Raw genomic sequence first — 16128 nt, 5'->3', positions numbered from 1 at the left:
GTCTCTGCCCTATGTTCTATAATTTGTTACTGGGTTGGTGAAATCTAATGTGAACTCCTGAAGCTCTAGAACTGTCTTACTATAGAGTCACAGACAGTTCCCGTAGGTATTCCAATTTATCTTGCCATTCAGGCAAGCTGGACTTAGTGATATATGGTAATTTTACACCAGAAATTACAACAATATTCAGGTTACTCCCAGTCCCAAAGGATTAGTCACTTACCCCCAGGTCAATTTTCACCATAGACTTCACACCAAAGACAATGCATGTAGCCTATAGTAAACTATTTGAGGATTTATTAACATAGCCCTGGTCTACGCTACAAAATTACTTCAGTATAACTACATTGCTCAGGGGAGTGAATAGTCCACACCCCAAGTGACGAAGTTATACCGACTTGAGTGCTGGTATAGACAGCGTTATGTTGGCAGGAGAGCTCCTCCTTCTGGCATAGCTTCCACCTCTCATGGAAGTGGAGTTATTAAGCCAACAAGAGAGTTCTCTCTCTCATCAGCTTAGAGTGTCTTCACCAGAAACACGACACTCTCTAAATTTCTAATGTTGACCTGCCCACAGAAAATAAATGAGAGAGTTATCACAACACTGAGGCAGGCAAGCATATATACAAATTAGTCTGTGGTTCCAAAAGGTGACAGAGTTAGAATCATAGAAGATTAGGATTGGAAGAGACCTCAGGAGGTCATCTAGTCCAACCCCCTGCTCAAACCAGGACCAACCCCAACTAAACCATCCCAGATAGGGCTTTGTCAAGCCAGGCCTTAAATCTCCAAGGATGGAGATTTCACCACCTCCCCAGGTAGCCCATTCCAGTGGTTCACCACCCTCCTAGTGAAATAGTTTTTCCTAATAGCCAGCATAGACCTCCCCCACTGCAACTTGAGACCATTACTTCTTGTTCTGTCATCTGCCACCACTGAGAACAGTCTAGCTCCATCCTCTTTGGAACCCCCCTTCTGGTAGTTGAAGGCTGCTATCAAATAGCTTCTCATTCTTCTCTTCTGCAGACTAAATAACCTCAGTTCCATCAGCCTCTCCTCGTAAGTCATGTGCCCCAGCCCCCTAATCATTTTCGTTGCCCTCCGCTGAACTCTCTATAATTTGTCCACATCCTTTCTGTAGTGGGGGGCCCAAAACTGGATGCAGTGCTCCAGATGTCACCTCATCAGTGTCGAATAGAGGGTAATAATCACTTCCCTCGATCTGCTGGCAATGCTCCTGCTAATGCAGCCCAATATACCATTAGCTTTTTGGCAATAAGGGCACACTGCTGACTCATATGCAGCTTCTCGTCCACTGTAATCCCTAGGTTCTTTTCTGCAGAACTGCCACTTAGCCAGTTGGTCCCCAGCCTGTAGCGGTGCATGGGATTCTTCCATCCTAAGTGCAGGACTCCGCCTTTGTCCTTGTTGAGCGTCATGAGATTTCTTTTGGCCCAATCTTTCAATTTGTCTAGGTCACTTTGGACACTATCCCTACCCTCCAATGTATCTACCTCTCACCCTGTCTTAGTGTCATCCGTGAACTTGCTGAGGGTGCAATCCATCCCATGATCCAGATCATCAATGAAGATATTGAACCAAACCGGACCAAGGACTGACCCCGGGACACTCCGCTTGATACTGGCTGCCAACTAGACTTCGAGTTGTTGATCACTGCTCGTTGAGCCTGATGATCTAGTGAGCTTTCTGTCCACCTTATAGTCCATTCATCCAATCCATACTTTTTTAACTTGCCGGCAAGAATACTGTGGGAGACCATATCAAAAGCTCTGCTAAAATCAGGATATATCACCTCCACTTTTTCCATATCCACAGAGCCAATTATCTCATCATAGAAGGCAATCAGGTTGGTCAGGCATGACTTGCCTTTGGTGAGTCCAGGCTGACTTTTCTTGAGAAAAGGAAGGTGATCAAGTGCTTCAAATGGATTCCTTGAGGACCTGCTCCATGATTTTTCCAGGGGCTGAGGTGAGGTTGGCCGGTCTGTAGCTCCCCAGATTCTCCTTCTACCCTTTTGTAAAGATGGGCACTATATTTACCTTTTTCCAATAGTCCGAGACCTCCCCCAATCGCCACGAGTTTTCAAAGATAATGGCCAAGGCTCTACAAGCACATCAGCCAACTCCCTCAGCACCCTTCGATGATGGATTTGTGCATGTCCAGCTTTTCTAAATGGTCCTTAACCTGTTGTTTCACCATTGAGGGCTTCTCAGCAGCTCCTCATACTGTGCAGCCCAGTGCAGCAGTCTGGGAGCTGACCTTCTCTGTGAAGACCAAGGCAAAAAAAGCACTGAATACCTCAGCTTTATGCACATCATCTGTCACTAGGTTACCTCCCCCATTTAGTAAGGGTCCCACACTTTCCCTGACCACCTTCTTGTTGCTAACATACCTGTAGAAACCCTTCTTGTTACCCTTCACATCCCTTGCTAGCTGCACTCCAATTGTGCTTTGGCCTTCCTGATTGAGCAATATTTTTACACTCCTACCTAGTGATCTGTCCAAGTGTCCACCTGTAAGCTTCCTTTTTGCATTTAATCTCACCGAAGATTTCTCTGTTAAGCCAAGCTGGTCACCTGCCATATTTGCTATTCTTTCTGCACATCAGGATTGTTTGTTCCTGCGCCCTCAAAAAGGCTTCTTTAAAATACAGCCAGCTCGCTTGGACTCCTTTCCCCCTCATATTAGCCTCCCAAGTGATCCTGCCCACTGGTTCCCTGAGGGAGTCGGTCTGCTTTTCTGATGTCCAAGGTCTGAATTCTGCTGCTCTTTTCTTTTTGTCAGGATCCTGAACTCAGCCCTCTCATGGTCACTTACCACAAGGTCCACACCGTACTGGGTTGACGGGAGAGTGTCTCCTGTCAACTCCCCTTCCTCTTCTCATTCTGATGGGATGCTGGAGTCAACAGGAGAGCGATCGGTGGTTGATTTAGCAGGTGTTCACTAGACCCGCTAAATCAACCCCTGGTGGATCGATCACCACAGCGTAAACCCCACCGGTAGTGAAGACAAGCCCTTAGTCCTATAACTCACCAGAATACACAGAGCACCTTACAATGACTGGGGACCTACTGGTCCCCAGAACCACATCTTATTTAGACAATTGTCTTTTCTTGCAAAACTTTTCTAAATGTTGGTACCTATGCAAAGAACACAGCACAATCAGCAGTGCTCCACTTCTCTTGCAGCAGAAGTCCAGTGTGGGAGGATCTCCAGAGGTCCAAACACACACTTAATATAAAGTACTAAGAATAATTCTTTATATAGATAATAATTCTGGATAGTGTTAGGAAGGAGCCCTAGTCATGGTCCATATTGGTACCAATGATGTACGGATAAAAAAATGGTAAGTGATGTGGCAAAATTTGCAGATGAAACAAAATTATTTAATTTAGTCAAAACCAGAGAAGACTGTGAAGACCTTCAGAGGAACTGGACAAGGTAGGTGGATTGGCAGCATAGTGGCAAGTGAAATTCATGGATGACAAATGCAAAGTAATACACGTTAGCAGGAATAATTTGAACTAATAATTCACAGGGTTCCAAGTTAACTGTGTTCACTAAGGGCTAAATTGAGGACAGCTAAATGAAAAGCTCTGCTGCAATTTCAGCAGTTCAGCTGGCCAGTGGCTCCTTAAGGTGTCCATAAGTCTACTGGAGTATAAAAAAGAAAAGTACCATACACTGTAAACATGACTGATACAGACCATGCAAACAGGGACATTCCTGGTTTTCAGGACCCCATTATAAAAATGGAGGGCTTGTCTACCAAGGGAAGTTAATGTTCAGTAAGTGAGCGTGAATTTAAAGCACACTATCTACGACACCCTAACTCCCAGTATGGACACTTTCTTACTGAACATTGAGTGCCCTTGGCTGGCTTAGCTTGATGAACACTCTTACTGTTCACTAAAAGTGCCTTTGTGAACAATAGCTTAATGCACTTCCAAGTACATTAAGCTACTCTGTGCACAAGCCCTTTTAGTATCCACATACTGAGTTGGTGTGGAGTAGATAGGCTAGTAGTTTGCACTAACTGCTGTAGGCTTCCCCCCTATATAGATAAGCCCTGAGCCTGTGCTGTTCATTCATATCAATGCAAAGTGGCATTTGATCATGTAGGATAAGAGTCACTTGCTTTTCATTTCTGCGAGGAGGTGGGTGGAACACAGGTCAGTTGTTTTTTTTGTTTGTTTGTTTTTTTAAGATGAGAGGCATAGGGTAGGGTAAGGTTAGTGGCAAAATAATTTGCAGGCCTGGGGGGAATGGTAAGGCTGGCTGGATGTCTAGTTAATGGTATTATATTCCTATTGCAGAGCAAGAATGGAATTTTAAGGAGCTAGACAGAAGGAGAGTTCAGAATGATCTTGGCAACACAAAAAATAAAATGTTAAGTAGAACTGCTGTACATTTTCACTTCTCTATTATTCAACATTGAATTGCAGTAGGTCAAATTAATAATTATTTATTTTAAAGTAAGGTCCTGGGAATAAACAAGTCTTGCTGTCTTTACTCCTAGATTGACAGATTTTTGAGGCAGGAATGGGCTATTAGATCTAGTCTGCCCTGCTATATAATATAGACCAAATAGCCTGACCGAGTTACGTCTGTATTGAGTCTTGTTTGACTAAAGCATGTCTTCCAGAAAGGCATCTCCTCTTGATTTAAAAGACTCCAAAAGATGGAGAATTCACCACTTCTCTTGATAGTTTGTTCTAATGGTTAATAACCCCTGAATGTTTGGGTTTAAAAAAAAAAAAAGTGCCTTTTCCCTAACTTGAACTGTTTGGTTCTAGCTTCCAACCATTGGTGGGTCTTGTTCCTTTCTCTGCTAGGTTAAAGAGCCTTTTAGTACCTGTTTGGATTTTTTTTTTCTTCTGTGAAGTTATTTCAAGTATATCCCATAATCAACTCATGTCTCAAACGTATTTCTGATTAAACAAATTCCTGATTGAGTTCCTGAAGCCTTTCACTGTAGGGCATTTTCTCTGATGCTGGAATTTTTTGTGTCTGTTCTCTGCACTTCTCCCCCTGTTTTTCAACATCCTTTTAAAAACGTGAACAGTAGAACTTGGCAGAGTATTCTAGTGTCATTTTCATCAATGCTGTATAACAGTATTCTTCAATTAATGGCACATGGGTTAGATCCAGCCTGGTAGGGCCTTCCATTTGGCCCACTGGGTTTTAGCTGTTCCATCCTGCTGTGGGAGCTCCAGCTCCTTCCTGGGCTCCCCATGGCTCTGGTCCCTACACTCCCCTGATGGTCCTGACTGCAGCATCCCCACTGGCTGGAGCGACCTGGGGCAAGCTGGAGCTGGATAGCAGGGCCCCCAGCAGGAAGGGGAACAGCTGATGCCTGGCAGGCATAACAGAAGGCCCAGTCACTGAGATGCCTCCAGTCACTGAGCCCTTCTGCCAGGTTGCCTCTTTCCTTCCCTGGTTGCAGAGCATCCTCTGAGCTGGCAGTTGCTGGTCTGGGTGGGGTAGAGGTGCTCAGATGTATCTCAGGGTGGAACCACTGTAGCCAGGACCACCAGAGGAGTGCAGAAACTGGAGCTGCTGGGAGCCATGGGCCCAGCCAGAGCTGAGTAGTGGGACCATCCCTGGTCTGAGCTACCAAGAGCTGAGGGCAGAGCTAGAGCTGAGTAGCAGGGCTGTCCATGGTTGAAGATGGAGCCAGGTAACAGGGCTGTTCTTACAACAGATTCTCCAGCTGAGAGCAGGAGTCGAGGAGGCAAGAATGGGACAGGGTCTGGGTGGAGTAGCTCCTGCGCTACCCTGGATCTCCCCCAATTCCCACACTGTCCCTCTTCCTCCCAGCTCCCCACACTCAAGCAGTACTGAGGATGCTCCTGTCTCCTGCAGCTACTCCCCTCCCTCTCTCTCCCCTTGGGACAGAAAATGCTGATTACCCAATGAGCATGGGGGACATACTGTTCATCTGGATAATCAGGATTTTCCCTGAACATGCGGCGGCCCGAGTTTGAGAACCACTGGCCTAGATGACCTCTCAAGGTCCCTTCCAGTTCTATGATTCTTCTTTAACAACTCCCAAGTAAGTCAAAAGGCAACAGCAGAGTTCAGCCACAAGATTAAAACAGACCATGTATGTTCATCATGTCAACTGTTTACAAGAAAGAATAAATGACCATTGCAAAGTATAACTTTTTCTCCTTATATGCAACAGATTCTGATCTCATGTGCATTTGAGTAGATACAGAATGACTCAATTGTGGTTTAACACTCTTCATACTGGCATGAAAGAGATCAGAATATTAACCACATACTCTCTTCCTGTATTTTAATTCCAATTATTGTACGTAATAAAGAATCAAAGTTCTAAAACATTGACTACAGTGGCTCCAGGATTTTACCCATTCCTTCGTGCTTGACTCACCTATTTTAATAGATGTTGCCTCAGAAGTTCTATTGCTTTTTTATAAGTTTCACGTTAAACTTTCTTTATATTTGTATCAGTAGTTGACCTACTTGTTTCTGTGTTTATATCTGTTTATTGTGCATGTCTCTTCTGTTTTGAAACAGAATGTTTCCTAATGTATGGATACACCCTCACCTCACTATAAATATACATACCCACAAATACTTCTCATTTAATAGCATAACACACACTTGTTTATTGTTACAGACCCACATAATAACAGGAATTCAATGGAGAACTGTCCTTTATTGCTTTCTTTTCTTAGGAACATCGGGACTGTTATAACAGGTCAGAGTGGTGGGCTATCCAATCCAGTGCGCTGTCTCTGGCAGGGGCTAGTAGCAGATGCTTCAGAGGAAGAGGACAGTGATCCCCTTGAGGGTAGTTATGGATAATTTGTCAACAGAAAAATTCTCATTGAGAGGCATGAAAGCAAGGAAATTAATTAAAATAGTAGGGTCCAAAAGGTGATTTTTAAAGTCCCTAATCCTAAACTTCAATTTTCTCTCTGACTGGTAGAGTGGTTTTCAACCTTTGCCACTGATGGATCCCTAAACATTTCAAATGAAGGTGCAGACTCCTTTGGAAATCTTAGACCATCTGTGTGCACCCCATGAGCAATAGGTTGAAAACCACTGCTCTAGGGCAGGGGTTCTCAAACTTTTGTACTGGTGACCCTTTTCACATAGAAAGCCTCTGAGTATGACCCCTCCCCCTTTATAAATATATAAAAACATGTTTTTATATATTCAACACCATTATAAATGCCGGAGCCAAAGTGGGGTGGAGGCTGAGAGCTTGTGATCTCCTATGTAATAACCTTGTGACTCAATGAGGGCTCATGATCCCCAGTTTGAGAACCCCTGCTCTTGGGTAGCAAGCAGGACTGGCTCCAGGCACCAACCCAGCAAGCAGGGGCTTGGGAAAGCCAACGGCGGGGCAGCACATCTGGATCTTCAGCAGCAATTCAGGGCAGGTCCCTCATTCCCTCACCAAGCGAAGGACCAGCGGCCAAGTTGCTGCCCTGCTAAAGACTGAAGCGGTGGCGGTACTGCTGCAGATCACAATCGCCCCTTCCCCCGCCCCTTTTTTGCTGTTTGGGGTGGCAAAAACCCTGGAGCGGTGCTGGTAACAACCTTTCACAGACCCTGGCTTAGCCATAGTCGTTTGCCCGCAGCGGGGGTCCGTCCACAGACCACAGGCTGAAAGTCACTGCTCTAGAGTCCCCTCCACCAGCTCACAGGCTGGTGCTGCTGCTGTCCCGCCTGTCTCCGAGCAGGTGGCGCTGCTGTCCACCCAAGGCTGAACACCATTAAAGCACAGCCGCAAGAGCTCTTGACATCACACCAAAGGCCCTCCTGCACGCTCTCCCCTACCCCCCGCTCCCCCAGAGCCAGCATCTCCTCTGGCGAGCCGCCTGCACAGCTACCCGGCGAGGGGGTGGAGCGGGTGAGGGCGAGCAGCAGCCCCCCGCGGCTGCCTTATAGCAAGAACGCCTCCTTCTCAGCCAGCCGGAGCGCCCTTTTGGAGGGGGTCCCCGAAGCTCCCGTGCAGTGTGTGCAACCACCCCCTTCCCCTGAAGGGAAAGGGAAGCGCCCGCAAAGCCAGGAAGGAGCCCGAGGGGGAGGGGTAGAAAGGGAGACAAGGGGGCGAGAGCTACGGAGCAAAGCGCTCAGAAGCACGGCAAAGCCCCCCGTGAAATGCATTACAGCTGAGGTGACCCAGCCAGCTCCCACCCCCCTCCCCGGCCGGATCCCAGCAGCGGGAGCAGCCGCCGCCGCCGCCTAGCACAGAGCAGGCTCCGGTGCCCGCTCGCACACGCAGCCAGGCGCGCAGCCGGGCCGGAGGCGAGGGGGGAGGCCGAAGAAGATGGCAATGTCTCTGATCCAGGCGTGCCGCAGCCTGGCCCTCTCAACATGGCTGCTCTCCTTCTGCTTCGTGCATCTGCTCTGCCTGGACTTCACGGTGGCCGAGAAAGAGGAGTGGTACACGGCCTTCGTGAACATCACCTACGCCGAGCCGGTGGCCGGCGGCCCGGAGCTGCGCAGCGAGAAGAGCGAGTGCGGGCGCTACGGGGAGCACTCGCCCAAGCAGGATGCCCGGGGCCAGGTGGTGATGACCGTCTCCGCCCACGACCGGCTGGCCTGCGACCCCCACGCCCGCTTCGCCGCCCCGGGCCATGGCAAGAGCTGGGTCGCGCTGATCCCGAAGGGCAACTGCACGTACAAGGATAAGATCCGGCACGCCGCCGCCCAGAACGCCTCGGCCGTGGTGATCTTCAACGTGGGCTCCAGCAGCGCCAACGAGACCATCACCATGCCGCACGCAGGTGAGCGGGGCGGGAGAGGAGAGGGGCTGTCTCCTCGCTTGGAGCCCCTACGGTCCGCCTGCAGAAATCCCTGCTGGCGGGGTACGTTGCACCCCAGGCCGGCGCTTTGAAGGCCAGTTTGACCCCTTCCTTTCCCTCGCTCGTTAATGGGGACCGTGCCTGCTGGTACCTAGGCAGCCTGCTTGTGGTGTTACAGCCAGCTTCGCTCGCCAGACGCCAGCGTAGGAGTCAGATGCTTCGTGAAGATGGGGAAGTGGGGGACATTCTCTTCCCAAATATCTGGGCTGAGCTGATAGCTGGGGTGGGCTGGATGGCCCCTCTTGGTCAGTTTGTGTATCGGTTATCCTTGCCAGGAGTTAGCTGTTTCATTTGTGCACAGAAGATCAGTGTTTTTCTGGGCACCTTTACAGATTGTAAATACTCTTCTGACTGCTGCCATGGAGAGAAATTGACAGGTTGCCAAGACCTTTAAATAATAACATTCAGTCTAGTGGAAAAGTTCAAAAGCTGTGAAGTTTTGGCCACTTTTGTGGATTTTGTGGGACCTGTGGTCCCTTTAGGGGGCAGTTAGGCAGCTGTAAGCGTTTTGTTGGATCATTAAGATCCCGTGGCCCATGTCAGGTGGGGGCTGTGAGTGAGATTGAGCTCTTCAAGATGTGAAGGATAACATTGTTTCTTAATTACTAAGAGGTTCAGCAAAGTAGAGAATACAGGGTCTATCATCATTTTTGCAATTATTTTCATCTGTGGGACCAAACACTGTGGAGTATCTGATTTTATGAAATACAGGTGGAGACATTTGGCTCAAATTATGGTTTCTCATCCTTCCCATGTGTGCCTTTGATGCCTGGAGATGGGTGTTCAGTACTCAAAAGAATTAATCAAATTGTGCCATGAGAGAGTGAACACAAACATAGCCATCAGAAATAACAGCAAAGCCAAAACAAACACTGAGTTTGTTTATATAATGAAAACTTTTTTTTTATAAAAATGTTTGTTTTGAAATTGTTGTTTTAAAGATCAGCTGATCAGATTTATTTTTAGGGACAAAGTCTTCTGCCAGGGGCCACTAGTCTCTTGTGCCAAGAACATATACCATGCAGACTAAAACGCCATGTATTAGCGGAATCTCTGGTTTGCATCCAGTAACTGATCATACCCAGCTCTGTCATGCCAGTTCAGTGGTAAGGGGGGGGGCGTAAATTGGAACATGATTAGGTTACAAAGCATGGATATTTTAATTACATTTTTACGTTTTGCAATAAGCTAGCCAGGATGGATGAAGGTAATTACTAACATAATAGTGCAGCTATTAGAACATTTTTAACATCTTGCACTCAGTCTTTTATGAAGAGATTAACTGTTTACTGGAGCAAATTCATATGCTTTTGAGATGGGTGGACTGGGTCAGAGGAAGATGTTTATATATAAAAAAAAAAAAAATTCCCCTCTCACCCCTATGGGTGGTATGTGTCTTCCTCAACCTCGGGTCCTCTACCAGAGGCCTGGGAGTTTGAGGGTTCTGCGCAGTATCTTAGCTGTTCCTAGCACTGCACTCTTCTGGACAGAGAGCTCTGAGTGTGTTCCTGCGATCTGTTGGAGCCACTCACCACCAGCTTAGGAGTCACAGCCCGAGGGCTCCTACCACCACTGGGACCACTCTTGGCCTTCATTTCCACATCCTCTCTAGTTCCTCTTTCAGGCCCTGGTACTTCTCCAGCTTCTCATATTTTCTTCCTGATGTTGCTGTCACTTGGCACGCTATATTATCACCACCGCTGTCTCCGTCCTTGTCTATTACACGAGTCTGGTTGATGGCCAGTACCTGCCTGTCCGTCTGATCTGGAAGTCCCACAGAATCTAGCCCTGCTATTCCACAACCTCTTGGAATCTCCCATCTGGTCTTTGGGAGGGTCTAGCCCATACGCTGTGCAGATGTCCCGTACACAAGCCAGCCACTGTTGTGTCACTTGATTGTTTTATATATATATATATATATATATATATATAAAACAAACAGGCAGGTACTGCTCAACCAGACATCGTAGTAATAGACAAGACCAGAAGACAGTGGTTTTGGTGATAGAAATAGCAGTGCCAAGTGACAGCAACATCAGGAAGAAGGAATATGAGAAGCTGGAGAAGTACCAGGGCCTGAAACAGGAACAAGAGAGGATGTGGAAAGTGAAGGCCAAAGTGGTCCCAGTGGTGGTAGGAGCACTCGGGGCTGTGACTCCTAAGCTGGGTGAGTGGCTCCAACAGATCCCAGGAACAACATCAGAGCTCTCGGTCCAGAAGAGTGCAGTGCTAGGAACAGCTAAGATACTGCGCAGAACCCTCAAACTCCCAGGCCTCTGGTAGAAGACCTGGGGTTGAGGAAGACACATACCACCCATAGGGGTGAGAGGAGAATTTTTTTAAATCTTGATATTGCTTAGGACTTTTTGTGGCTTTAAAATTGGAGCTCCTAATAGTCTTAAAACTGTTCTCAATGAACTGCATATGGTTTAGTTTCTGTTTAGATTCTACTCCCTATTACTTTAAGTATTGAAGATTATTTAGCAGGCAGCATAATAGGAGCTTGACATATAGAAAGTCATGCTCAGGATATTTCAACACAAAATAAGATACGCCATTTGTTGTCTAATAAGTTTCCTTAAAACTGCCAACATGTTGGATCAATTAATGGCTAGCCTGTTTTTGAAGAATGTACTAAGCTGTTTTCCTATGCAAATAGTGGTTTATTTGGAAACAGTGGAAGTAAAAAAAATCTTCGAACAATTTAAAGAGTAAAGTCCAAAAGGAATGAAACAAAGATTATTTATTACTGTTTGTGCCCTTTGCTTTCAGAAAAATACTAATACTGTATCAAGTAACATGGGGACAGCTTCTTTAGTGTTACCTGGCACCTTTGCAGCTTATTCAGAAACTCCTTTTCAAGCACTGCATTGGTTTCCATTAGAAATGCTACTTTCTTAATCAGGAATACCCAGCCGTGTGATTCTGCCATCCCATACGCTGAAATGAAACGAAACTTTTAAAGAACATTCTTATAAACTATGATCAGTCAGAGACCATTGAGGCCTTGAAGCTAATTTATTTTTCAAATTAAATTCAAAACTTGTTTTTTCACATTTTCTCAAAAAGCAATGAACGTTTTAGTTTTGTGATGCTGAAAAACAGTTCACACTCTTATCTTAGGAAAACGCTGTCCTCTGCACAATTGAAACACAGATGTATTTTAGGCCCAGGCCTATTAAAATAGAAGAAAAATAATTAAACATAGTTGTAGGGATATTTTGCTATCTCCTAGGTCCTGCCTAGCTGATATTTGAGGAATTAGTGGAAACCCAGGGACTGATTTATCCGTACCCTGCATCTGGTGTAATCATTAATACCAAGGCAAAGTGAGTGTAAAAAGAGCATAAAATCATAACTGCTACCAATTTGACTTGTTAGCATTTTACACTCACTGTATTCTGGTGTCAATGATGACACAAGGTGCTGGGCAAGGTTGAATTGGGCTTCCAGGCCAGCCACATCTGCTGTGTGTGTTGCAAACACTAAACTCCCATAGTGGGAAAATGAAAAGGTTCCACCATGGAAAAATGTGGAAATAGATGGTTTTGAAATGCAACCTGGAAGTAATTTAAAAGTCAAAAGAAATATGACACCAGTTTTTTTTGTACTTTATTTTACGCTTGTTCTTTTCAGTTTTTATATGTAAGGTCAAGTGAATTCTGACTTTCCTTAGAGTTTTACCATTTCCTGCTGTATAATGTAGTGGTTCTTGTCCCTCACTAACAAGAAAATGCTTCTAAGAGCGAGCTTTGGTTTCTTAAAACATTCTCTTCTCCAGACTGTTTTTAGCTTCTTTCCACCCCCCTTGTTTTCTATCTCATTTCCTCTGCTATCATCAGTTTTTCGTGCTGCTTCTCTCCTGCCTTACTCTCTCTCACATACACATTTCTTCCTATCTATTCTCCATTCCACTGTCTCTTATTTCCCCTTCTCCCAACTCCACATCACTTCCTCTTCTCCCATCTATTTTACCCTATTATCTCTCAGCTCTTTCTCCCCACCCGAAACTCTCTATCTTTTCTTCCTCTAAACTGTTGACATGAAAAGCATGTGCTGCTGCCTGCGCATACTGATGTCCTCTTCCACTGAGTGACTAAAATGTGTGTCTACTGTGCCTGCATTCTCTTCTGTAATTCAAGATAATAGTTCTCTCTGATATCTTTTTGCAGTTTCTAACAGATTTGAACTCATAGTTGTTAAGGTCATTCTGGTGTGTAAGAGAGGTGCTTTGAAAGAAAACAGGTGTTGAATATGAAACCAGAGCCTATCATGGAGCTATTCCACAAACCCTGAGACTTGTATGTGAAAGTTTTTTAGTGCCCTATTGCTCCAAACAAAAGTTTGGATTTACATTCAATTAAAACTCAGTATTGAAATCGTCACTGTCACAGGCCTGATCCAAAGCTCAATGAAGTCACATTGAAGTCAGTGGATGTCTTCCCACTGACATCAGTAGGCTTTGGATCAGGCACCAAGTGAACACCACAGGCATGGCAACTTTAATTCCTGTGAAATGTGCAGAAAGACTTGCTGAGGATTTTTTATTTTCTGATATGTGGCTGATACTTAGAAATGAGGGACAAAACTTAAAAGGCTGTTTAGTGAAAGTCAGGTATATATTTTAGCAAAAGGTATCAGGTTAATGCTATTGCTTGTTCTTATATTTCTTATATTTTTCAAGTAAATATAGTTATGAAAAGTGCCAAATTGATAGTCCTGGAGAGTGAAGTCCTCTGTGTATTCACAAAATTGGTAATACTCATGCAAACCTACATGATCTCTTTTTAATTTACCCTTAAAATTTGGTACTTGTTTTTAAAAAAGAGGGATTCAAAATCCCAGACCCAAACTTCATAGAGCTTATAAAGGGCCAAACCAAAACCCTAAATTCAAACCATCTTGAACTTACGTGTTCAAAATTTGCATCCAAATCTGAACTTTCCCAGACCTAAGGAGTGTTTAGGTTTGTTTGGCCCTTAACAACTAGGTTGAGCTACAAATTCTGATCGGAATGTAGCTTTGGGGTTTTGTTTTGTGCCCATTTCTAGAATCTGAAAGACACAGGTGGTGATGAGCTTTTAGTACCTTTTGATGTGTAAATCTCAAGATTTTTAACCTGTATTAAAATGTAATTTGAATTTCATTTATATGTTCTTGGGTCATTGGCTACATGTCCATAAACCAAACCTCAGAGAAACAAGGTAGCTTTTTCATATTTACTTGCGGAAATACAAACTTTCTTGAAAAAATGTTGGTACTGGTGCTAGTGAGACTCTCAGTATTTGCATTGTAAATTATGAATATTTTATTGTATTTTAATTTTATATTGGTCTGAAGTACAGTATAGAAACTATTAACTGGAATGTGCTTACTTTTCATTTACATTTTTTTTTAAATTATGGGAGAGCAAAACGTCTAGAATTTCTGCTAGGTTCAGAAGCTTTTATCACTTCTAAATAATGAACTTGTATGAAAAAAATGTGTTAATTAAAAGAGATTTTTCCAGGATGGCAATCCATAATGTCAACTAGGCCTTTGAGTGTCTGCCCTGCCCCTCATTTAAAACGAAATAGCAGTTGGTTAGGTTTGAAAAGTAGCTAGCTGCTGTGCATAATTTTAATAAAATATAATAATAATATATGGCAGTCTGTATACATAATTCATATTATATACCTAGTATGAATAAAATTCAGTTGAAATCAGCATAATTTACAGTATTGAACAAATGTCAAATGGGTTCTCTAGTGCCATCAACATTGTGATATTGCATCTGAATGCCTCACAAATTTTGATCCAATCACCACATTTATTTAGAATGTTGTAATTGTTATGAACAGCACATATACAGTACATGAGTCAAGTAGTCTGAATTCCACTGTATTCTGCATTTATGGTACATGTCATCACTAATTTTTAGTGGCATATTGTAAGTGGAAAGCGACATCCAGCTCTCAATAAGAGGGAAGTGTGTTTTGGATTTTTTAAATAGCTGTCGTGTTAGTAATGATTGTCAAAAATATTCTGTCTTATAATAAAAGCAGAGTATTTTGATTATTTTCATTAAGAACCTGGGGTGAAATCCTTGTTCTGTTGAAGTCAGTAGCAAAACTGGCAGTAACTTCAATGGAGGCAAGATGTAATCTCTGATCTTCTGTTTTGGAGTCACTTTTTCTAGACCACTCTTTGGAAGCAACAGTGCTTCTGTCCCATACTCTATCAAGGTCTGTACCCAACTATTTCTTTTAACATGTTTTAGAACATACAGGTAGAGTTATTTTGGACTAGTAATACACTTTCTCCTGCTTCCACCTATGATCCTGTATTGTATTAAAACTAAATTTTAGGGCTTGTGCAGATATGCACATTAGAATTCACATACATGATCTGTAGAACAAAAGTAGTATTTGGATTACAGTATATACAGAAATACCTTTTGCACTATTATTAGCATACTAACAGGGAAAACCATGGCTGGGTATACCATACTTCAAAGAAGTTTTGTAAATATTTTTCTGAATACTGTAGTTAAAAGCCTGGACTAAATATTTGAAATTCTCAGTCTTCTTACTATAAACAGAATTGTCTTGTCTTTAGCTGCAGTGAATGCTGAAGAGAAGGTTATTTGTATTTATTATTTAAAAAAACAGAATCAAATACGCAAACTATGTTTAACTCCTATGAAGGCTGTGCTTAAACCAGCAAAGTAAAATATATTCTGCACATATAATAATGTATACTGTGTGTAGGGCCAAATTTTCAGCCAACTTCAGCCACAGTCTCTGATGCCTGTCCAAAAAAAAAAATCACGTGTATCTTTGGAGCAAATATCATTCCTGCATGCCAGTTAAGTGATGTCCCTACTAAGAACAGCCGTACCGGGTCAGACCAAAGGTCCATCTAGCCCAGTATCTATCTACCAACAGTGGCCAATGCCAGGTGCCCCAGAGGGAGTGAACCTAACAGGTAATGATCAGGTGATCTCTCTCTCCTGCCATCCATCTCCATCCTCTGATGAACAGAGGCTAGGGACACCATTCCTTACCTGTTCTGGCTAATAGCCATTTATGGACTTAACCACCATGAATTTATGTAGTTCTCTTTTAAACACTGTTATAGTCCCAGCCTTCACAACCTCCTCAGGTAAGGAGTTCCACAGGTTGACTGTGCGTTGGGTGAAGAACTACTTCCTTTTATTTGTTTTCAACCTGCTGCCCATTAATTTCATTTGGTGACCCCTAGTTCTTATATTATGTGAAGG

General features: G+C 44.0%; 1 protein-coding gene across 1 annotated transcript in view; it reads left to right on the top strand.

The window, feature by feature from the left end:
• The first annotated feature begins 7934 nt into the window (after window positions 1-7934).
• Window positions 7935-16128, top strand: part of RNF150 (ring finger protein 150) — a 214447-nt gene continuing 206253 nt past the window's right edge. The window contains exon 1 of the mRNA XM_032805294.2: window positions 7935-8789. Coding sequence (XP_032661185.1) covers window positions 8330-8789 — 460 coding nt within the window. The 5' untranslated portion in view covers window positions 7935-8329. The remainder of the gene's footprint in view (window positions 8790-16128) is intronic.

This window comes from Chelonoidis abingdonii, chromosome 5, assembly GCF_003597395.2.
Source record: "Chelonoidis abingdonii isolate Lonesome George chromosome 5, CheloAbing_2.0, whole genome shotgun sequence".
NCBI classification, from domain to species: domain Eukaryota; kingdom Metazoa; phylum Chordata; order Testudines; family Testudinidae; genus Chelonoidis; species Chelonoidis abingdonii.
Note: the sequence above shows the minus strand (reverse complement) of the source record. Positions and strands in the feature narration are given on the sequence as shown.